The sequence below is a fragment of the Solenopsis invicta genome, chromosome 6, assembly GCF_016802725.1.
Source record: "Solenopsis invicta isolate M01_SB chromosome 6, UNIL_Sinv_3.0, whole genome shotgun sequence".
Classification (NCBI taxonomy): domain Eukaryota; kingdom Metazoa; phylum Arthropoda; class Insecta; order Hymenoptera; family Formicidae; genus Solenopsis; species Solenopsis invicta.
Window position 1 is genome coordinate 16,653,654 of NC_052669.1, and position 24,759 is coordinate 16,678,412.

Genomic DNA, 24,759 nt, shown 5'->3' on the forward strand with positions numbered 1-24,759 from the left:
ATTTCAAGGCCGTATTTAGCGTTTTAAGATGCTAATGTGATTTTGATTGGTTGATGACATCTTAAGACAATACTTGAGATGATTTTAAATATATGATCGCGACTGTAAGTATTGGCCAAAGAACATCAATTGAAAAATGAAAATTAAATATATAATACAAAAATTATGCTATAAATAGACTAAAATATAAAAAATAACGATAAAAGTAATTATTAAATTCGTTACCGTTATTGAAAAATTTAACTACACTTGATAGCAAAATTAAGGGATCACTTATTCTGACTCCAAAAAATAAGCGTAATTAAAGACAGTGTAACTTTGTCAAAAATGATTGTAAAATATTTAAAAAAAGCATTTTAAAACTTGAAATCTTTAGTTTTGAGATTGATAAATCATTAAACGATTTACACATTGTTTACGAAGTCACGCGGATTCAAATGGGAATGTGTCAAATCTTAAACTTTTTTACAAATTTTGCAAAGCTCTACAATGCAAAATAAAAATTGCACGCAAATGCGGTTTGCAGCATTCGAAAGCGTGGATCTTTAGCTTTAATTTACGTTTCTGTTGGGTTTTATACCATTTTTTTTCACTGAGCTAGGCAACATTGAAGCAAAAATGGCCATTTTATTTCAATGTTGAATAATTCAGTGAATAATAATTGTACAATGCTCAACAAAAACGCAAATTAAAAGTAAAGATTCACGCTTTTAAATGCTGTAAATCGCATTTTTGTGGAATTTTTTTTTCATACCATGTAGCTTTGCAAAGTTCGTAAAAAATATCCGACAAATGTCAAAATATTATAAAAATTTTGCCAAGCTGTACAGCGTGAAATAAAAATCGCACACAAATGCAGTTTACAGCATTCAAAAGCGTGGATCTTTATCTTTAATTTGCGTTTTTGTTGAGTTTTGTATGATTTTTTTTCACTGAATTAGGCAACACTGAAGCAAAAATGGTTCCTTTCTTCAATGTTGAATAAATCGGTGAATAAAAATTGTACAACACTTAATAAGTACGCAAATTAAAGATAAAGATTCACGCTTTTGAACACTGCAAACTGCATTTGTGTGCGATTTTTACGTCAATTTACGTCAAATAAACTCGCAAAATTTGTAATAAATTTTGCCGCATTTTTATTTTTATCCGTTAAAAATTAGTATATATTTTCAAAGTCGATTAAAAGTGAATGTAGAAACATTAAGCTGTAAAATGCGTTTTGAAACATTTGATTTATCATTTTTGTTGCTTTCTTATGTTACACACTTTTTTAGAGAGTAACTGTTGGTGATCCTTTAATTTTGCTGTTGAACGCTCATTTAATCTTTGTTGAAATCGATATTTGAATTTCGTGAAAAAAAAGTTATAAAACAATCTTCCAGAGTTCATTTTAAAGGGCAAAACATTTAAAATGATTTAGAGGTTTCTTTTATCTAAGTTAATTTTTCTCGAAGATTTTTTTATACTAGGGAATAAAGGCAGAAACTCAGGAAAATTTTTAAAAATCAAAAATTCGCAAAATAAAAAATTTTTCATAATGCAATAAAACATTGAAAATACCGTGGATTATTTTTTAATTACTAAATCTTTTTAAAGCGTTTTTTAACTTTTGACTTTATGTTAATTTAAGCAAAAATTAGCAACTTCCTAAATTTGTTTAAATTTGGAAAATTTTTGATTTTTAAAAATCTTTCTTGAATTTCTTACTTTATTTCTTAGTGTAAAAAAATCTTCAAGAAAAATTAACTAAAATAATCGTAAGGTTTCGCCCTTTAAAATGAGCCTTGGAAGATCGTTTTATAATTTGTTTTTCATGAAGTTCAAATATCGAATTCAGCAAAGATTAAGTAAGCTTTTAACAGCAAAATTAAAGGATCATCAACAGTTACTTTCCAAAAGAGAGTGTAACATGATACATCAACAAAAATGATAAATTAAATGTTTCAAAATGCATTTCACAGCTTAATGTTTCTACATTCACTTTTAATATCGACTTTGAAAACATATACTGATTTTTTACGGATAAAAATAAAAATGCGGCAAAATTTATTACGAATTTTGCGAGTTTATTTGACGTAAATTGACGTAAAAATCGCACACAAATGCAATTTGCAGCGTTCAAAAGCGTGAATCTTTATTTTTAATTTGCGTACTTATTGAGCGTTGTACGATTCTTATGCGCCGATTTATTCAACATTGAAGAAAGTAACCATTTTTGCTTTAGTGTTGCCTAACTCAGTGAAAAGAAATCGTACAAAACTCAACAAAAACGCAAATTAAAGCTAAAGATCCACGCTTTCAAAAGCTGTACACCGCATTTGCGTGCAATTTTTATTTTGCGTCGTGAAGCTTTGCAAAATTTGTAAAAAATGTTAAGATTTGACGCATTTCCATTTGAATCTGCGTAACTTCGTAAACAATGTGTAAATCGTTTAATGATTTATCAATCTCAAAACTAAAGATTTTAAGCTTTAAAATATTTTTTAAAAAATTTTTTTACGATTATTTTTGACAAAATTACACTGTCTTGAATTACGCCTATTTTTCGGAGTCAGAATAGGTGATCTCTTAATTTTGCTGTCGAGTATACGTTACAAGAAAAAAAGTTGACGCCGTTACCAATTTGTTACCAAAAAAGTAACTATAACGATAACGGCGTTACAATTAAAAGTAATGCGTTACTTCTTTACCCTGATATATTATATATTATAGATTTTTAGTTCATATTGCTATAAAAGCACGCACGATCGGTGGCTCATTGTCAGTCGTCGAGAGACAGTAAGAGAGGGATTTCATCATCAACTACGTCATTATCAAAGTTCAATATATAAATGATTTGATCGGTTCAGAGATAACAGTATAAATATATCTGAAGTAGTAGCAGCAGCAGAATACTACAAGCTTATCACATAAATAAAGTAGACAGTTCTTGCTTCATCATGAATAGACCAATTGTGACTGTGAAACAAGGAAAACTACAAGGAATCTTTGAAAAAAATGTGCTCGGTTCTCATTATCTCTCTTTTAAAGGCATACCTTTTGCTGCTCCACCAGTAGACGAGTTGAGATTTAAGGTAACTTATTTTATCAAGCACAAATAATCTCTGATTTATTTTTATTTATTGTACCTTTGTTTGAAAATATGTCACAATTATTCTGCTAGCATACTGAGAAAATAATATGTGCTCGATTTTAATTATCTTGTGGTTACTGCGACGTAAAATATTATTCCTGGCGAAAAATAGAAAGCTTCTTGAAGTATCGTATAATAAGCGTCATACAAGCGTTATGCAAGCGTTAAATAAGTGTCATACACTTTTTTACGTCTTTATGTTTCAATCTGCGCTTTACACTTGCTTTATTCTATATCTCCGCTAGGGATTTTATTTAATATTAAATTGTATCTTATTGATATTCAAAATCAGGATCCCGAACCTCCAGCTTCCTGGGAAGGTATTCGAGATGCTTCTAAAAATGCTGGCGATGTTTCTGTACAATTGGAACAATTGACTCAAACGGTGATTGGTAGCGAAGATTGTCTTTACCTTAATATTCATATACCGTATAATATTTATCGGACGACAGGAAATCCAGTTATGGTTTGGATTCATGGTGGGGCTTATCTTGTTGGTTCTGGTAATGATTCTCACAAGCAACCTGATTACTTGATGTCAAAAGATATCATTTTAGTGTCCATAAATTATAGACTTGGCGCTTTAGGTAAGATCTGTGCTTCCAAGAATCTTTCCAAGATGTTTAAAAAATTCTTATCGCATATTTGCGAAAGATATAGAGCTTACTTCTATTGTTTACCAATACATGTTTAAAATTATATTTCAAGGTTTTTTGAATCTTGGTCACGAAATAGCAAGCGGAAATCAAGGTTTGAAAGATCAAGTTGCCGCATTGAAATGGATTAAAGAAAATATTAAGGTTTTTGGCGGAGATTCAAATAACATTACTGTGTTTGGTGTCAGTGCAGGAAGCACTTGTACGCATTTATTAACGCTGTCACCGTTATCTAAAGGTAATATCAGCAGTTATCTTAAGGTAATAAATGCGTTATCATTACTGCTACTTGAAAAATAATAGTTTGTTATTTTTTATTTTGTTTTCGTTTCTTGTAATACTATAGTGGGATATAAATCACTTATGGGATAAGTTCCTAATATGAGAGCGGGATTAAGATAACGGGAATAAGATTTGTGAAATTGGATGTTGTCAAGTTTTATTGAGTCTTCAATGTTTATCACATAATAAATAAATATTTGATAGTAAATTCTACATATAGTCATAAAGTAGGATTGTATTAATAGAAAAATATAGGATGTTATTTGCTTAATTGTAAAAATTAGATCTTTTCGGTAATCGTGAAACTACAAGGTGTTGGGATCGTAATATGAGATTTGAGATGACTCAAAAATTTCCATTTTCTATTATATGTTTTGACTTTAAATTTTTAAAAAGTTATGATACAATTTTTGAAGACATTTGGAATTATAAAGTTTAAAAGTTGCAATCTCCAATATTATTACTGAGATCCTGAAATACCTTAAAGGAAACAGGTTTTAGAGGGAAACGTTAAGTATAAAAGTTTTCAAGTATCAAAAAATCTGATTGGTCAACTAGATTTTGAGCCCGAAGCCTAGTTTGGATACGGCCTGAGCACAATATAAAAATATATAGTAGGAGCAATTCTTAGTTTTTGATTCAGTTACAAATTTACTTGCGTATCTCAAGCAGTTCACGTCTTTGAACGCACTAATCCTGTTTAAAGTAAAGAATCCAAGTATTATCGTCATTGTGATCATAAGGTAAAGAAACAGAAATTAATAAACTTAATTAATAAACTTAATAAAATAAGATTAAGTATCACATTCAGTGATTTTAAATTATATTACTTGATAATTAATGTTAAATATAATAACTAATAACATAGGTTTACAAAATTGGGGGGGGGGGAGATCTTGTGCTTTGAACTTTGAATGACGTTTCTATAGGATTTTGATGCGCTGAAAACCATTACGTTGACCGTTTTTTTCTACCACCCTCCATTTTTTAAATAATCTCAAAAACAGCTTTTTTCAAACTTGACTTCTTTATAAATTTTTTCTGATTAAAGAACAAATGATAGCAAGGTCAGCTTTACGGCATTTTACGCAGAAATATTCCCACAATACAGAAAATATTTTTTTCCATCTTATAAAAATGTTTTATGCAAACCGTAAACAAAAAATTTTGAAAAAATCGTGAAAAACCGTAAAAAAATGATAAATTTCGAAATATAAAACCAAATAATTAAAAAACAAAAAATCTTACAACATATTTGACTGGTTAAGCAAATTAGCTCTATGTTTCTAGTTCAATTCTTTTTTTAAAAAATTAATTTCCAATTATTTATTAAAAAGTTATTGAATTTAAACCATAAATGCATCCCGCGAGCGTTACCTACGGTGCGCAACATTCTCTCGCGTCTGACGGACTGCCATCGAATAAAGTTTAAGAAGTTATAAAATTGTGTGAGATCATGTTGTGTATAGTTTTTTTGGACACTGATTCCAAAAATAAACAAATCAAAATGGCTGATTCAATATGGAAGACAAGAATTTAAAAAATGCGTATAAATAACATATTTACATTATTATAATATTTACTTATACTACATAACGATTAATCTTAATGTTAAATTTATATTTATTATTTAATAAAAAATCAATCCTAGAAAGCAAAGTACAAAAGAATGTCAATGACTCAGGACTTTGAAAATAAAAGAGCTTGCTTTTATTAAATTGGAAAATTATATTCCACATTTAAGTATGCAATTAAATTGTAAATTTAGTATTAAGATTAATCGTTATCTAGAATAATGTAAATATTATAATAATGTAAATAGTAATGTTGTAAATAGTGAAGAAAAAAGATTGCACATAGTGAAAATATGTTTCTGAGAGGCCATGTTCTGTAATAAGATCCCTAGTAGCACAAGACGCCCTCAGGATGATCCTGAATTCGTCCTGTATGTCCCGAGACAATAATGGGACGGACTCAGGACATTATACTAGGATGAAAATTTCAGGACTTTCCGACGAATGTTAAATAAACTAAAGGAATTCTATATATAGCCTACGTTATTCCCACTGGACGTAATTTTAAGTCGCCCACACAGCACACTGTATCCAAAGGACGTCCTTGGGACGTTTAAGTCCTAAGCTGAGCCTAAGGACGTCCTCAGGTCGTCCAAGTCGATCCTAAGGACGTCCTTTGACCGTCTCTCTGTGTCATATGGCACAAGCTAGGAAAGCTAAGAAAAAATAGAAAATTTCACTGTTATAATAATTTTCAACATTCCTACATTATCAAATAACTAACTCCTTTAATGTTAAAACTTTAATTTAATAAAAATTTGAATTTAAGCAAAGACATTTGAGATTAAGAATTTTTCTTCAAACAAAAAAAAACCGAGACTGCCTACGGAAGGTTAATCCAGAATATATATAATACGCAAGTATGTAACATATATAAAGAATTTAAGAAAGTTTTTATTATAAATCGTACTTAAACATATAAAATTATTCTAATAAAAGAAAAAACATTTGTATTGTATCAGAAAATTAAGTATATGTTGGATTTGTTTTTGTTTCTGCATTGAACTGCACTAGATTTTTCTTCTTGCTTTCATCAAATTTCAAACATATATTTAAATATTATTTTTAACGCAGAATGTGCACTACTTTAGCAATAAAAAAACAGGCCTTTTTAATTATTTGGTTTTATATTTTGAAATTTATCATTTTTTTACGATTTTCACGATTTTTTCAAAATTTTTTGTTTACGGTTTGCATAAAACATTTTTATAAGAAGCGAAAAAATATTTTCTGTATTGTGGGAATATTTCTGCGTAAAACTGACCTTGCTATCATTTTTTTTTAACCAGAAAAAATTCATAAAGAAGTCAAATTCGAAAAAAGCTGTTTTTGCGATTATTTAAAAAATAGAGGGTGATGGAAAAAAAACGGACAACGTAGTCATTTTCAGCGCATCAAAATCCTATAGAAACGTCATTCAAAGTTCAAAGTGCAAGGCCCCTCCAATTTTGTAGACCTGTATAATAACTATTAAAACTTGAAACTCTCTGAACTATTCTGTACATAGAGCGAGTTTTCTTGTATTAAATTTACACACACACACACACGCACACGCACACGCACACGCACACGCACGCGCACGCGCACGCGCACGCACACACACACACACACACACACACACACACACACATATATATATCTTTTCATATTTTTTTATTTGACAATTTTGTGAATGGCGAGAATTTCTGCACCCAGTGTCCATTTTATAAAAGATTGAAGTGAAATATTATCGCGGTGTTGTCGTACCTACTGTTCGGGTTACCGAGTTCTTCAAGTCGCGAATACCGTTACCATTTAATTGGACGTACTTCTCTACGATTGGCGATCGTGAAGAAAAGTACATTGCTCCAATTACGTAATAAAATTAGCTCGCGATCTATGAATAGGTACAAGGATAACAGAAAAGTAATGGTATAAGTGAACTTTTTCGCAATGATGAAAATAAATTTGTTACTGTAAAAACGTCACCGTTATCGTTACAGATAGATAAAAGTAACGGAAACGGTAATAGCGTTATTAGTATCGTGTTACTTACCAACCCTATAATATATTCTATTCAAAATTGGTTTAATATATTTTTCACAAATAGTAACCACGCATGAATTACAAATATACAGTTTTGAACAAAATATTAAATATTAGGACAAATATAAATTTAATGGCTCCAAAATTAAAAACAAATTGAATTAATTTGCCAAAGTGAGCCTTCACAATTGTTAGTGCAAACACAACAAGATTTCTATAATATACATGTATTAGATTTTCCATCACCAGTAATAACAAAATATAAAATATTAATATTATTTTTTTCACATACGCATGCACATCTTTAGGACTTTTTCACAAAGCTATTCTTCAGAGTGGTACAGTTACATGTGATTGGGCGATGATAAGAAATCAACCAGAAGTCTCTTCTTTTAAACTTGCGTCGGTACTTGGCAACGATTCTAAAGATCCTAAAAAAGTTTTTGAGCTTCTCCAAACATTACCAGCTGTTGAAATCGTCAAGGCGCAATATAAAGTTCTTACTCCAGAAGTAAGGATTATTTTTTATGTATTTCTTTCTTATTTCGTCACAAATTTGAATTTTTAATACATCATTACATGTGAAAGATGAAATCGTACATCTTAAATAATAAATTTTAATGGATGACAATATTATGATCATTCACAAAAAAAAGTTTTGTAGAAATCGCGTACTTTTAATATCCCATTTGGACCTACAATTGATGATAAAGCAAGAAGACCTTTCCTTTCATCGTCTATCGCTCAAATACTTGATGATGACAATAATATACCAATCATGGTTGGTTTTACCTCTCACGAATATATCATGTTTCTTAAAGGTATTAAAAATTAATAAAATTAGTAATTTTATTTATACATTAAAAATAATTTTATAATAGTTACTAAATGAGTTACTAGTTTAGTAAAATAGTATCAATTAAACTTTAGTTAATGTAATCAAAAATATTTAAAAGTAAAATTTAATTTTACTTTCCTAATATTTACGCAAATACTATTAAATAATAATATAATAAACTGTTTGGTAGTATTTATTAAATATTTAGACAATAAAAGTTATTTTTGGTTATATTAAGCGAATATTTAATTAGCATTGTTTCACTGAATATTTTACTCAAGATTTGATAGCTATTTTAATTATTTTTTTTAATTTAAATTTCTTTTTAATATTGTACACACATATATTATTATATACATATTAAAATATAATATTATATGTCATCATTGTTATGATTTTTGCATTCTCTTAAACTTATAGATGGTTTATTTGTTAATAGATACTAGCGAGAAGACTTTAAAGACAATGTATGAGGATCTACCGCGACACATAGAAAATTTTCTAAATTCGCAAAATCAGAAAAAGATAATAGAAGTGACAGAACGTGTTAAGCAGCAATATTTTCATAATAAACCGTTTACTGAAGAGAATATTCCATCTATTATACGATGTCTAAGTGATATACATTTTAATATTCCTACTAAAGATTTTGTCAACAAACGAAGGAAAAAGAAACAAGCATTGACTTTTTTCTATCAATTTTCTTATGTTGGTAACCAAATGACTCAGACGAGGCTTACGGAAAATAAATGGACTACAATCGGTATATGAGTTGTATAATTTATATAACTCTTTTGATTAAAAATAAATTTTATTTATTTACTTTTTATAATTTTAATTAACGGAATTTTTTAGGAGCTTCTCATGTTGATGATATGCCATATCTTTTTTATTTGCCTAAGTGTAAAATTGATGATCCTGAACCGCCGGCAATAGGTACAAAGGATCGGGAAATATTAGAAATTCTTACGAGAATGTGGACCAATTTTGCAAAAATAGGGTACTTATCAGAAGTTACATGTAACAATAATATTATTAAGATAGATTAATAAATAAAATAAAAATATTTTTTGTTTTCAGAAATCCTACTCCTGTCTTAGATGAATATATAACTACTATTTGGTTGCCAGCAACACCAGATACTTTTAATTATTTGGACATCGGCGATACTCCTCAACTTTTAACCGTTACTGAATATAATAGCATATTACAAGAGTCGGAGTTATAAAAATTCTGCAAACGTTAATATATTGACTAGTGTGAAACATTTAAAGTTATCTTAAATTTGTTGTGGATTTAAGGTGTAAGTAGAAAATATTTCTGTGTGAATACTTATTAATATAACTCGTGTATATGTATATATATATATATATATTTTTATTTTTCTATGTAAATAACTTATAGTAATAATACAGATGTGTTTATTTCATTTTTACATAAATTCAATTACAGAGATATGTTTACAAATAACAATCTTAAATTTAAAGTATACATATGTATTCTGCCAAATATAATATTATATCATTAATTACTTACAGAGTTGATTATTTATTTACATACACACATGTTTCTTAAAAAATGTTTTATTAAAAACACGTATATTATAAGTTGATATTTAATAAAAATGCCAATTATATACATAGTAATTATATATTTCGAAGTTATATTTAAAACCAAAAAAATGACAGAATATATATATATATATATATATATATATATATATATATATATATATGTATATTTTCATAATAAAAATATTTTTTTAACTTATGAATGCAATTACAATTAGGTTTAATAAAAAGTAGGTTATAATTTTAATGTAAATGGCGGATTATGTTTAATATAAAAATTTTGAAAGTTTATTTTTTTCCGTAGATTGCGATGCAGTCGATAATAATTATAAATCATTGTGTGTAAATTCTTCAAGGAATGATCGCCCACTCTAACAATAAATATATATTTCTTCCATTCAATCGAGCGATTTATGTTAATATAATTGTTAAAATAATTGATAGAACAATTTGAATTTATTTTTTAATGTTAGAATCGAGAAAGTTATGATTTCAATTGTGCTTAATTGATTGTATATCATGTCCCTATATGTATCTGTCAATCTTTCTACATATTGGTGACATCTTGCAAACAGTTATATTTCTATTTTACTTGAAAATGATGTAATGATTTACTTGTTTTGATTTGTATATTATTCAATATATTTTAAAAGAGAGATAACTTTATTTTTTCCAGAATGCAAAAGCTTTCTGTATTCTTTCATTAGGCGGCTTTTCTGTGATTATAGCGGCAGAATACGTACACTGTGTCATCGAAACTTGCGAATTGTTTGAATTTAATGTTTTATTTTTCCTTTCGAATATCTTAGCCGTACGACTTACGTTTCCAGTTGGGCGGAATTTATCGTGATTATGTTTGATTAATATCCTTGCATCCGTGTTCTTGTTGATAACTGCAACATTGTAAGATTTTAATAATATTATTGAATTTTTTATTTACAATAAATAATTTTAAATATTACCATGATGAAAATTTTTCATAATTTTTCATAATTATTGTATAAAATAACATTAAAAAAAAATTTTTTTTAAATTTTTTCAGATTAATATTTAAAACATACAAATACCAATTTAAACTAGACATAGATATTTGTGATGATATATTATTTACTTTACTGTGAAAATACTTTTTTTTTATTTTAAAGAAATTTTTGAAGACTCACTTTCAAAACATAACTTTATTACCATTTTATTAAACTGTACACACATAATTGAGAAATATCAATGTTGCGTCTTTTATTCAATGTTCTTTAATTATGAAAACTAGAAGTCCACCGCGACATCTACAATCACCGATGTCGCGTTGTTTCAAACTTATTATGGCAGAAAATGTTTCTTTCAGAGCAATTATGAAAAACTGTAAAAGTTTCTATCTTTTCTAGAAATCTATAGATATGTATGAAAACTAATTACAAAAATTTCTTATTCTTTAATTTCTAAAGAAATCTTATAAAATCTGAAAATTATAAAATGATAAGAATAAGTCCATTTTTTTTCTAAAGAGTATTCATTTTAATTTATTAAACATTAAAAAACTTATTATTTTAATAAAATTTATAAATAAGAAAAACTTAAAAAATCTGTAAAAAGTTAAAGTAGATAAAAGTCGTTGATACTAGCCTATTTTTTTCATAGTGGTACTTCCGTATTTCTATTCTTAAAAACTAAATATTGTACTGTATATCAATAAAAACAAGTCCGGCGCAAAGTTGGGACGAATGAGACGATCACCCAAGGTGTCGTCTTTAGGGAAAAGGGGGCGCTATAACATCGATATTTATATAATAGTTTTGTTGTCTATACAGAAATTTGTAAACAAAAGTGGTTTATTCTCAGTTTACAGATAAAATTTATTGTTCTTGCTGTAAATTGTTTTGCTAAATCCGCAACTCTAATTTAAGCAAAGAAGAATTTAATGATAGAAAACATTTATTGAAGCGTCTTAAAAGCCAAAAAATATTTCCTGATCATTTGCACGTTATGGAAAATTGGATAGAGGTTTTGAAACGTTGAGCGAAGTAGACAAACATTTACAAAAATAGATTAATGACGAGAAAATATGATGGATTTCTATTCTCGAGCGGTTAATTGATTCTACTTTTGATAAAAAGTTAATACTTCCAATAACAATAATTTTTTAGTAGTTGAATAATTGGGAAAATTTATTCCTGTTATGATAAAGCACTTTAAACGCAGAGACTATATTCACTATTGCCGTAAAAAAATTCAAAATAAATTGATCAATTTACTTGGAGGTGAAGTTCGAAAAAAAATTGTATTGACGGTAAAAGAGGCAAAATACTTCTCAGTCATATTGGACTGATAGATATAGGAATATAGTGATAGAGCACTGCGTTGTAAGGGGGAGGGGGAGCCACTGCGGGACGTTGCGACGAGGTAAGTCTGATTGACCGTTACCGTGCGCGTTCGCAAGTGTTAGGAGATGCATGCAACCTAATAATATTTCAAATCTCGTGAAAATAACAAAACAGTCAGATAGAATTTTAAATACATATTCTAATATTTTTAATTAAAAATGGTGTGATGTTATGTAAAAAATTGTAAAAATCGACCCGACAACCAAAATTGGAAATAAATGAACAATAAAAATCGTAAAATTACATTCAACAGATATAAAAAAATTGCATGTTTTATAAAATAATAATAGTCAATTTTCAGAGAAGTTGTTTTAACTTAATATTGTTTATTTCTTATAGTATTCCAAAGAATAACCGCAACTTGTGGATCAATATTTGGATCTTCTGTCAAATATTCTCAACAATGCTCGTATTTGTTCAAATCATTTTTCAAAAAATTCTTTTGATACTAATGGGTTACTAAGACCAATGGGTTACTAACGCGACTAAGACCAATTGCCACTGAAAGTACAAAATGTAGAAGTGGAAAAAAAAAGAGAAAGAAGATTGCTTTGTTGCACGCTGTAAATAAAAATAGTTTTTATGTGCCTATCTCGGTAAAAAATTTTTTATAAAAAAACATAACTATAGAAAAGTATGTGTAAGTATGTATAAATATATATAAATATATAATTTATATAATATTTTGTATATATTTGAAATATGTCCATACATGTTTATATTATTTCTTTTTTTGTAAAACTTACAAAGTATTACAATTACAATAACAAGTATACTTATGATTATATGTATGGGTAATTTTTCTCATTTCTTCAAACTTAACATTTTATAACAGAAACAATGCGAAAATCTTTCATTAATTTTTAATGTCTTATTTTAATTTTTTTTTCTTACGCCAAATAAATTTTACAAAAGAAGAGAAATAATATAAATATGTATCGACATATTTCATATATTGGAGTACAAATTGAAAACCGCCGTTTTTTGTCAAAATTTGAGGATTGATTGTTGAAAAATGGTTACATACTTATTCTTGAAAGTATTGTCCATCGCTGGCCACTACTTTCTCCCACCTTTCGGGCAGCATACGAATCCCGCGTCGAAAAAACTGCTCGTCTTTTGCGGCGATCCACGAATCGACCCAGTTTTTGGCCTCTTCGTAATAATGGAAGTGCTGCTCAGCCAGGCCATGCGCCATTGATCGGAATAAGTGGTAATCTGAAGGGGCGATGTCAGGAGAATACGGCGGATGAGGTAAGACGTCCCATTTCAATGTTTCCAGATAGGTTTTAATGACCTGAGCAACATGTGGCCGAGCGTTGTCGTGCAGCAACATCACTTTTTCGTGTCTTTGCTCGTATTGTGGCCGTTTTTCCTGCAATGCTCGGCTCAAACGCATTAGTTGTGTTCGGTAGCGAGCTCCTGTGATGGTTTCACCCGGTTGCAACAGCTCATAATATAATAAATCACGCCGAGCTGGTCCCACCAAATACACAGCATGAGCTTCGAGCCATGGATGTTTGGCTTGGCTGTCGATGTTGATGCATGGCCGCGGTAGCCCCACGATTTTTTTCGCTTTGGATTATCATAATGGATCCACTTTTCATCGCCGGTTACAATACGATGCAGAAAACCCTTCCGTTTTTGCCGTTGGAGCAGTTGTTCGCACGCGAAAAAACGCCGTTCGACGTCTCTCGGCTTTAATTCGTATGACACCCAGTGTCCATGCTTTTGGATCATTCCCATGGTTTTCAAACGATGTGAAATAGCTTGTTGAGTCACGCCCAATGAATCTGCAAGCTCCTGTTGCGTTTAAGATGAATCTTCATTCAGTAATGTTTCCAATTGTGCGTCTTCAAACTTTTTCACCTGTCCGGGACGCTCCTTGTCTTCTACGCCGAAATCACTTTTGAAGCGTTGAAACCATTCTCGACACGTTCTTTCACTAATGGAAACCTCACCATAAGTTTTTACAATTATTCGACGCGCCTCAGCCGCAGATTTTTTCGAATTGAAGGCAAAAAGCAAAACTTCCCGCAAATGACGCTTATTGGGCACAAATTTCGACATTTTCGATCACAAAAAAATATATAACGCCGATAAAAATTCACAACTGCAATGATAAGAAATTGTTGCCAGATGCCCAACCTTACATTTAAAATTTTTGATCTAACGTTTGGTGCCAGCATTTACCGCTGGCGCCATCTACTGGAAAACGGCGGTTTTCAATTTGTACTCCTAATATAATTACATATATTTATACATATTTATATATTTTTTTATGTTTATGTATATTTTTGCAACAAAATTTTTTGCTGGAATATAATATACTATTTATGATTGGAAAATGCTTATCGTTTGTAGGAGCAATGTAACTGTAAAAATTATAAATTATTTATTTTATAATTATTGTTATTATTTTTAGTACAACCGTCAACTTCAGATAACCAAACAATGACATCAATGAAATTATGTACATACAACATAAAAAGCAACGATGGTATCACCAAAAAGAATTTATAATTCCCCAGAAAAGTGTCGACTAAGAAAATTATTGAAATACCATAGAGAACAACATACAAAAAAAATGCGAAACTTGCAACAGATAATACGTCGACGCAATGAAAAACTTTCAACATTGAAAGACATTTTAAATACGCAACAATAAAAACGTTTATAGAAACAGAGCAAAGTGAAATGCTGCTTAGTCTAAGTGGATGTAATGAACAATTATTGAAACGTTTACGTAAAAAGCAAATACATGCGCCTACGCCAAGGCAATATGATCCACAATTGTGCATATTTGCGTTAACATTGCATTATTATACTCTACGTGCTTACGAATATGTTCGTAAAAAATTTAAATTATGTTTACCACATACGAAAACCATTTCATCATGGTACAAAACAATAAATGGTGATACTGGTATTAGTACAGAAGCTTTACAATCGATTAAAAATCGAGTACAAAATACAAAGTATATTTTATTTGGTAGTGTTCAATTTGATGAAATGGCTATTCGTGAGCATTTAGCGTATGACGATGTGCAATTTAGTGGATATGTTGATTTAGGCTGTGATATTGGTTGGGATGATATTACTTTAGCTAAACAGGCTTTAGTATTTATGGTAACTTGTGTCAATAGCTCATGGAAAATTCCTATTGCATATTATTTTATTAAAGAAATGTCTGATAAAGAAAACAGTAACCTATTAATAGAGTGCTTAAAAAGTTTGTATGAGACTGGCTTGAAAATAATATCGGTAACATGCGATGGAACTAGTACAAATTTAAACATGTTTCGAGAACTCAGATGTGATTTCAGTAATATGTCTTCATTACAGACATCATTTCGTCATCCAATTACAAACAACAAGGTAGTAGCATTTCTTGATCCATGTCACATGCTAAAATTAGTACGTAACACATTTAGTGACATGTATATTTTAGTAGATGTAAATAATCAACTTATACAATGGTCAGATATCATAGCATTACATTGGTTACAAGAAAGTGAAGGAATGCAATTAGGTAATAAATTACGAAATGCTCATATTAATTACACAAAACAAAAAATGAAGGTCCGTTTAGCAGCTCAAATTTTTAATAAATCTGTCGCTGATGGGCTCTTATTTTTTAAAACTGATTTACAGTTAGAACAATTTTGTTCTTGCGAAGGAACGATACAATTTCTATGTATACTTAACAATCTTTTTGATATTTTAAATTCACACAATATATATCAATTTGGATTTAAACAAGCTTTAAATTCAAAAAATATTAAAATAGTCAAAGAGAAGTTTAATGAATGTAAAAAGTATATTATCATTAAAAAATAAGAATGACAAATTAATAATAAATTCTCGACTAGATTTCTCGGTTCTTAATTTGCATTGAAAGTACATTAATATTATATAACGAATTATATGAAGAAAATAAGTTATTACAACATATACCGCCGTAAGTTAAGTCAGGATCATGTCGAATTATTGTTTGGGTGTTTAAGGCATCATGGGGGAAAAAATAATAATCCAACTGTGAGGCAGTTTAAAGCTGCTATAAAAAAAATTTTAGTTCATGCAGACATACGTAATTCAAATAGTGGAAATTGTATGTCCTTAGAGGAAATATCTATTTTACATATGACATCTGCAAACAAAATTAAACAATCTGAAGAAATTATTAATCCCACTTCTAAATTAGCACGATCAAACAATGAATCAGAAAATTGTGATACTATAAACGATAATTCTCTGTTTCACGATCATTATTTGTCAAATACCAGACAAATAACGGAATTTTCAAATAATGTTATTGAATATATTGCTGGTTACATTTTAAGACAATTAAAAAATACTTTGCGTTGCGAAAATTGTATTACTGCATTAGTAGCAAAAGTCGACAAAATAATTTAATAAATAGAAAAAATCGTGGAGGATTAATCCAACCTTCCCATGATGTAATATTAATTGTTCGTAAATATGAAACCGAAATTTGTTGTGCTCTTTACGATACCAACACATTTATAAAAAAGAAATATCATGGCCACTATTTAACGAATAAAATTTTAACAAACTTTATAGGAACTGATGTTTTAAGAATCTGACAGAACATATTCACGATCATTCAATGATGGATAACCATATTATTCAATTAATTCAAACAATATACAAAAATATGTCAAAGTTAGATTGCATTACATCACTTTAAATGCTATCTATAAAGAAAAAGCAAATAGTCAACGCAGTTTCTTCAACAAAATTATTTTATTTAAGGGAGAGTAGGTATTTTAATATATATAATATATTCTTTTTTATAAATATATGTCGCTCTTGTGAATTAAGAGTACAACGAATTTCGGTTTCACATTTTCAAGCAATCAATATCAATAGAAAAATTGAATTCTATAATCTTCCACGATTTCTTCAGTTATTATACATAGAAAAAAAATATATATTTATATATGTATATTTATATATATAAATACATATATACAATACACACACACACACACACACACACACACACACACACACACACACACACACACACACACACACACACACACACACACACACACACACACACACACACACACACACACACACACACACACACACACACACACACACACACACACACACACACACACACACACACACACACACACACACACACACACACACACACACACACACACACACACACACACACACACACACACACACACACACACACACACACACACACACACACACACACACACACACACACACACACACACACACACACACACACACACACACACACACACACACACACACACACACACACACACACACACACACACACACACACACACACACACACACACACACACACACACACACACACACACACACACACACACACACACACACACACACACACACACACACACACACACACACACACACACACACACACACACACACACACACACACACACACACACACACACACACACACACACACACACACACACACACACACACACACACACACACACACACACACACACACACACACACACACACACACACACACACACACACACACACACACACACACACACACACACACACACACACACACACACACACACACACACACACACACACACACACACACACACACACACACACACACACACACACACACACACACACACACACACACACACACACATATATATATATATATATCTTGGGATGTGATAATCACGCTGTGCGTGCAAAAGTGCATCACAGTGCCCTCACAATGTGATAGGCGCACACGTGTATGTATGTACGAGTACATCACATTGTGAGGGCACTGTGATGCACTTTTGCACGCACAGCGTAATTATCACATCGTGAGAATAACGTAAACTCACGAATTGTTATTTGGATGATGTAAGTCACGTCGCGCAATTATTTATCACATTACGTTTTGTCGACATTGACGAAGTTCAGGTAAGAAAGTGTTTTATTGCGTACAAGCCGGTCAGTGACGCTACAAAGGAAGGGCTAACTGGCCTCTTTCTTGACAATATTATACAAAATTACGATTTAGATATGAACGATTGCTGTGAATAGGGATATGATAAAGGAGCAAATATAGTTGGAAAAAACAAAGGTGTAAAAAAGGCAAGAGGGAATTTTGAGAATTTTCATAAGCTTTTTTAATTCACGTAGTTGTCACAGTTTAAATATAGTCGTAGCAGGCGCTGTAAAAACGTTGGTAAAATCTATATCTTTGTTTGAAATTTTTTATAGATTATTTGTGTTATTCTTCGCCTCAACAAAGAGGTGGGATATAATGAAAAAATATGTCAAGTTTCTATCATTATAAAACATGTGTGAAACTCGATGATAGAGTAGAATTTTTGGTTTTGAAGCCGTTTAGTTTCAATATCCAAACATGATCGATGTTCTTATTAAACTCTGCGAAGAGACAAATGATCCAGTTTCAGACATTAAATCATTTAACTGAACATATGGAAAGATTTGTATTCTTATTTATACTAATGATTTGGTACGACATTCACTGCTATACCATCTGATAGAAGACACTTTGTAATTTGTATTTATGTTTTCAAAGTTTTATTTTTAACTCTTGTTTAAGAATTATTATCCAAAAACAACATGGGATGTTAGTTTTGGTGATTTTCCTCTTTTCAAAAATATTTACAAATTTAAAATATGAAAAATTCTGAAAAAAATTTTCATCAAAATAATTTTAATGATATACACACACCTTTTTGCACAGGATTAGTTTCAAACGAAGCTTTAGTCACGTTATGTTTTGTAGCTACCTTGTCACCGTCCGCAATAATTTCCGTGTCGTAAGGAAAAGTTTTCTTGCTTTGCACTAAATTTACTAAAATTTCTACCGTTGAACTTCGCCGATTATCTTCATTTTTCAATATTTGTTTACTTTCTCGGTTGGGACCCTCATGATCTATTTCTTCCTTAATAGTGGATACTATTCCTGGTTCTACATGAACTGAAGGAGTCATCAAGCTCGAACCGCAATCACTTATTCCGGAATCGTGCAAATCACCTCGAAACATCCTAGGTAATGTCTGAGATTTTGGAATGTGTTCTATTTCAAAAGATTTATTGATTACTTCTTTATCGCTTTCCTCATTTTCATTCTTTTCTGCTAAAGTCCCTACATACGCCGTGAAGTTTTGTGGAATGTCTGCTGTCTTTGGTATTAATTTATGTAATTTAAACATCTCTTTTCTGGTACTTATCTGCTTCGAAAAATCATTTGAGTTATTTTCGTTTTCCGTCAACGTTTTTTGCATTACGTTTACCTCTTTCACACATGTGGAATTTAAATTTGTTTGCGATATTGCTTTAGCACAATTCTTTTTCGTGCTTGTTTCCACATTTTCTATATCTTTATTGATAGCAGTAGAAATCGATTTAATTTCATCGGAATACTTCATTTTGGTGCTATCAAATTGTTGTTCAAGCGTAGGCGATAATACCGCTCGTGTTGTGGGACTATGTTTATTATGCGCCGAAAGTGTTACCATTCTTCCTAATGCGCGAATGGCATTTCCTGTTTTCTATTCAAACAAATAGCACAACGCATGCACTCTGAAGATTAAATATGCGCTAAGGTTATTTGAAAAACAAAGTCTAACTACTAAAAGCTATAATAAATTATTAGATTAATAAAGAAAAACTAACATTCAACATAAAACATATCATGATTAAACATCAGTCAAATCTTGTTTTGATTTTTTTATTTCTAATGAAACATGCTGTCCCATGTATTTTTTGATTCAAAAGTTATTTCACTCTACATGAAATTTGTATCACATCTTCCTTTTCATTTTCAAAACCTGATAACATAATTCTTAATAAAATCCGTCGATATATACCTGCCATTTCCTGCGTATGATGAATTTCTTCAGCTTTTCTGTCGGCAAGACAACTTTACTCATAGTCGTAGCTTCTTGTATTATCCATGGATGTTTCAAACACTGCGTGGCCGACATTCGTGAACTGAGCCAAGAAATACATAGAAACAAAAAATTTACATGTGATTCAAGTATGTGATATTAAATTAAATAGTCTTATAAAATAAGAAAAAATACATAAAAACCTACTCTTTTCGTTTAATAAGTAAACCGCTAATAAAATTCTTAGCGTCGTTTGAAATGGCATCAAAAGCTTCGTCTTCTAAATCATAATCTGCTCGTGTGATATTAGCAAATGTTTCGATATCATTGTCTCCCATAAATGGCGATAAGCCAGTCAATCTACGCATCATGATCAATTAATTAATTAGATATATTATTTAAAATAATTGCTTGAAAATAATTAACACTTACAGAACGTAACAAATTACACCAATGCTCCACATATCTGACTCAGTGCCGATGGGTTCGTAATTTATAATTTCCGGTGGAATAAATTCGGGTGTGCCAAAAAGTACTCTGACCGGTGTATCAGACTTTAAAATTCGAGCTAATCCAAAATCAATCAGTTTAATCCGATGAGAAGTTCGTGTATGGCACATTATATTTTCCGGCTGTGAGATAAAACAAAAATATTATTTAACTCTCGTATCAAACTGTCAATTAACTTTTATCTCTGAAAAATGTACTTTCAAATCCAGATGTACGATTTTATTTTGATGCATATATTCGACTCCCTGGCATATTTGCCTCATAAATAGAATACTATCCCTTTCAGTTAAAGTAAAATCGTCGGCTACTACTCTCTCGAATAATTCTCCACCTGAAATACTAAAAAAGAATTTTAATATTATGTTAACAAACACCAAATATTACATAAATACCACCTTGATCAAAAAGTTCCCGGAATTCATTCAGAAAATTCAAAATACAAGTTTATTCATCAAAAGTGATATTGTCCCCTTCAAAGTACGCCTCATCGACTGCAACGCACTTATGCCAGCGCTTGATCCAACTCTTGAAACATTTATGTAACTCTATTGTCGGAATAACCATCAGAGCCGTCTTCGATTTTTTCCTTAGCTTCTTTCGACTGTTAAAACGCGTTTCCTGTAGTGGTTTTTTGTCTCAATCGAACAGAAAAAAATCGCAGGGAATTTGATGGCTATTCGTTTCGTTCTTGGTTCAAAATTCACGGATAATGATGGCACTGTGCGACGGTGCGTTATCATAGTGCAAAATCCACGAGTTGTTTGCCCACAAATCCTTTCTTTTTTGACGAATTGCTCCACGCAAACGTCTCATAACGCCCAAATAATACTCCTTATTAATTGTCTGACCTGGCAAAAATTTGTGATGTACAATACCATGTTGTAATCCATGAAAACCATGAGCGTCACTTTCCTTTTTTGCTTTCTTTCACGATCACTTCTAAAGCGTTCATGCCACTTGTAAACGGTTGTTTTCTTTAGAGTATCATGGCCGAAATAGTTTTCCAACATTTTCAAGGTTTTCGCATTGAATCCATTTTTAACGCAAAATTTAATACAAATTTGTTGTTGCAAATTCAACTCCATTTTTAAAACTGTAAAAAATCGAAAACACGCGCAGAGGTAGATGTAGCCGCTCAAAACGGTGTAATTTTTACAAATGTCAAGTTATGGCGACAAAATTTGGTGGAAATGTCAATGATAGATATGGTAACCTAACCAAAAAAACAGAATTCAAATCAGCTGACTTATAGCATCGCCTGGTGGTAATTCCGGGAACTTTTTGATCAAGGTGGTATAATACTATATAACATATGTGTATGTTATCTAAAATTATATCTATGTTATATTCGGTATTTGCTGATATAATATTATCGCGAAATTTAATATTTTAACAATTAATGTAAGGAATAATATTAGTTGTACTTACTATTCCATAATTAGCACTGTTTCACGAGGACTTTCGTAGGCAGCAGCCAGTAGCAGCAGTTTAGGATGCCTTAGTGTGTTCATAATTTCAATTTCTTCACGAACTTGTTCGCGAACTTTTGTTTTAATTATTTTAACAAACTTAGCAGCAAAATTTATGCCTGTCGATCGTTCGATAACTTTTCTGACTACACCATATCGGCCCTTTCCTAATTCTTCAAGAACGTCGTACCTTTCGTCAAAGAGTTTGCCTTCTTCTGGTACTACCAAACGAGATTCGAAGTTTGGATTGAATTCATCTTAAAAAGAAAAACGATATTATTCTGCAATAATTATAATTAAATGTTATATAGTTTATGTTTTTGCAAGTCGCACCAAAAAGAGGCCATCCTAACTTTTTTTGTGGGAGTATTTTTTATCCTCTACTATATAATTTTAGCATAAACTTGAACTATTTTTATCGGCAATGTTGTAAAATAGATGTGCTATATAGTACCAAAATTTGAAAATAATTGTATATAGCAGCGTTAGTGTACGGGAATTTTAACGGTTCCACAAAATAGCCGGGCCGCTTTCAGGTTTCTCTCTGTTCGCGCCCAATAAAAATTTGTTCTAAGAATTAGTTACTTTCCAAAGAGAGTACATTAGTGAGACGTTAGGGCAATTTTCTTTGTTTTTATATAAAGATCATGTGTTCTATCTCTCTTTCTTTTTCCCCTCTAACGACGGATAAACGCACACTGTCCGGCACGCGACAATTATTTATACTTAACAAAATATATATTTTAAGTACTTTCCGACGAGTTATTTTTCTGACCTAAATACATAAAACTACGCAATTATCATAGCAATATTGGAATAGTTTAGATGCGTGCTGAATAAAAATTAAAGACCAATAAGTTAACTTATTGTTGAAAGAAAATGTTACTTAGGACTACCAGATTTCTTAAAAGCACGTACGATATCTTTTAAGTTATTACTGTTAGTCAAGAGAAACTGCAATCACTCGTTCAAACCAGCATTTTGGAAAAAGTTAATAGATCCAGATGGGCTACACCGATAATGCCCATGTTCAAGCGTAATAATAAAATCCGTATTTGTGATGATTTCAATGTTATAATCAATAAGAATCTTATGATAGAGGAGCATCCACTACCGACAAATTATTCTCGTTAATGACACGTAAGGAAAAATTCTCTAAAATCGATTTTAAAGCACATCTATTTACAGTTAAAAATTTTTGAGGACCACGAATTATTTACGTTGAATACATAAAGGCTTATTGTAGCACACAATTAATATATATGACGTCGCTTTGGTGCCCGCGATATGGCAATACGAAATTGAAGGAATCCTAGGGGTAATACTCAAAGTTTCTGTTTTCCTGTATGACATTAAGATTACCGTTTTGAATAATAAGGAACATATGCAAAGACTCGAGCGAGAACTGCAACTTCTTGCCAAAGCGAACATCAGGCTCAATGAAAGCAAATACGAGTTTTTCTAGAATTATATTAACCATTACAAATACAAAATAGATAAATATGTATTACCTAAGATTATCGAAACGATACAGGCAATTGTCAAGGCCCAAAAATGTTACGAAATTACGATCTTTTCTAAGCATGGTAAATTATTATGACTGTTTTATTAAACGTCTAATTGTAAGTGTAATTCTAGCACCTTTGCACAAATTTAAAAAAAAAACTCATTTTGAATAAATGATTTTGAACAGCTATTTCAAGTTGTAAGAAAACATTTCAAGAGAGAGATTGTGTTCGCATATCTTGACCTAAAGTTCTATTGATCCTGACGACCGACGCTAGTCCTTACGGCATAGACGCTGTTTTGTCGAAAGCTATCGAAGAATTAACTAGGAATTGTAGGTTTGCAGTGAAATACGTAATGATCCACCGTGAGGCGAAAAAACACGAATGGGAAGAGTCTTTCGAACGGATATGTGCAGATTACGCGGGGCCATTTATGGGTGTATTTTTTTATACAGGATGTTTCAAAAGGTCAGGTCAACCGACTAGGAGACGAAAGAGGATGTTGAGTGTAACAAATAATGTAAATAAATTTTTTTCATATTTGCTATAGTTTAGTAAATATTGCACTTTATATAAATATGTAGAAAATATTTGTGTTACATTTTAACTACAAAATAAACAATATATTACATTAAAGCAGGTGTTCAAAATGCTGCTCTCTATTATGCAAGTATAATTCAGCGCACATTTGAATTTCGTGATTTAAATTATTACACAATCTGCGCTGTCGTATATCTGTTGCAGCTGCATTAATTCTTTTTTATAAGATCGTCTCTATCTTCTATCATGGAACTATAAATCATTTCCTTCATGCAGCCCCAAAGAAAAAAATGTAGTGGCGTTAAATCAGGGGACCGTGCTAGCTATGATAC

At 30.7% G+C, this 24,759-nt stretch overlaps 2 protein-coding genes across 7 annotated transcripts in view; one reads left to right on the plus strand and one right to left on the minus strand.

Moving 5' to 3' along the window:
• The first annotated feature begins 2,783 nt into the window (after positions 1 to 2,783).
• LOC105194860 (esterase E4) lies at positions 2,784 to 9,952 on the plus strand. Of its 2 annotated transcripts, none has more exons than XM_026140338.2 (8): positions 2,784 to 3,077; positions 3,429 to 3,723; positions 3,845 to 4,030; positions 7,982 to 8,184; positions 8,338 to 8,494; positions 8,951 to 9,274; positions 9,367 to 9,511; positions 9,592 to 9,952. In XM_026140338.2, the coding sequence occupies exons 1-8, from the start codon at positions 2,943 to 2,945 to the stop codon at positions 9,737 to 9,739; spliced, it is 1,593 nt and encodes a 530-aa protein (XP_025996123.2). In that variant the 5' UTR covers positions 2,784 to 2,942; the 3' UTR covers positions 9,740 to 9,952. The 2 variants fall into 2 exon arrangements, with proteins under 2 accessions (XP_025996123.2, XP_039306920.1); XM_039450986.1 differs by lacking the exon at positions 2,784 to 3,077 and having other exon boundaries at positions 3,431 to 3,521; positions 3,589 to 3,723.
• A 429-nt stretch (positions 9,953 to 10,381) lies between these two features.
• The window catches only part of LOC113004714 (titin), a 186,040-nt gene continuing 171,662 nt past the window's right edge, over positions 10,382 to 24,759 (minus strand). For 4 of the 5 annotated variants that reach the window (XM_039450989.1, XM_039450987.1, XM_039450988.1 and 1 more), the window contains 7 exons: positions 22,339 to 22,636; positions 21,108 to 21,249; positions 20,833 to 21,032; positions 20,608 to 20,760; positions 20,380 to 20,503; positions 19,239 to 20,061; positions 10,382 to 10,975 (listed from right to left, as the gene is read on the minus strand). In XM_039450989.1, the coding sequence (XP_039306923.1) occupies positions 10,746 to 10,975; positions 19,239 to 20,061; positions 20,380 to 20,503; positions 20,608 to 20,760; positions 20,833 to 21,032; positions 21,108 to 21,249; positions 22,339 to 22,636 (1,970 nt within the window). In that variant the 3' untranslated portion in view covers positions 10,382 to 10,745. The remainder of the gene's footprint in view (positions 10,976 to 19,238; positions 20,062 to 20,379; positions 20,504 to 20,607; positions 20,761 to 20,832; positions 21,033 to 21,107; positions 21,250 to 22,338; positions 22,637 to 24,759) is intronic. The other variant, XM_039450992.1, reaches the window with a different exon arrangement.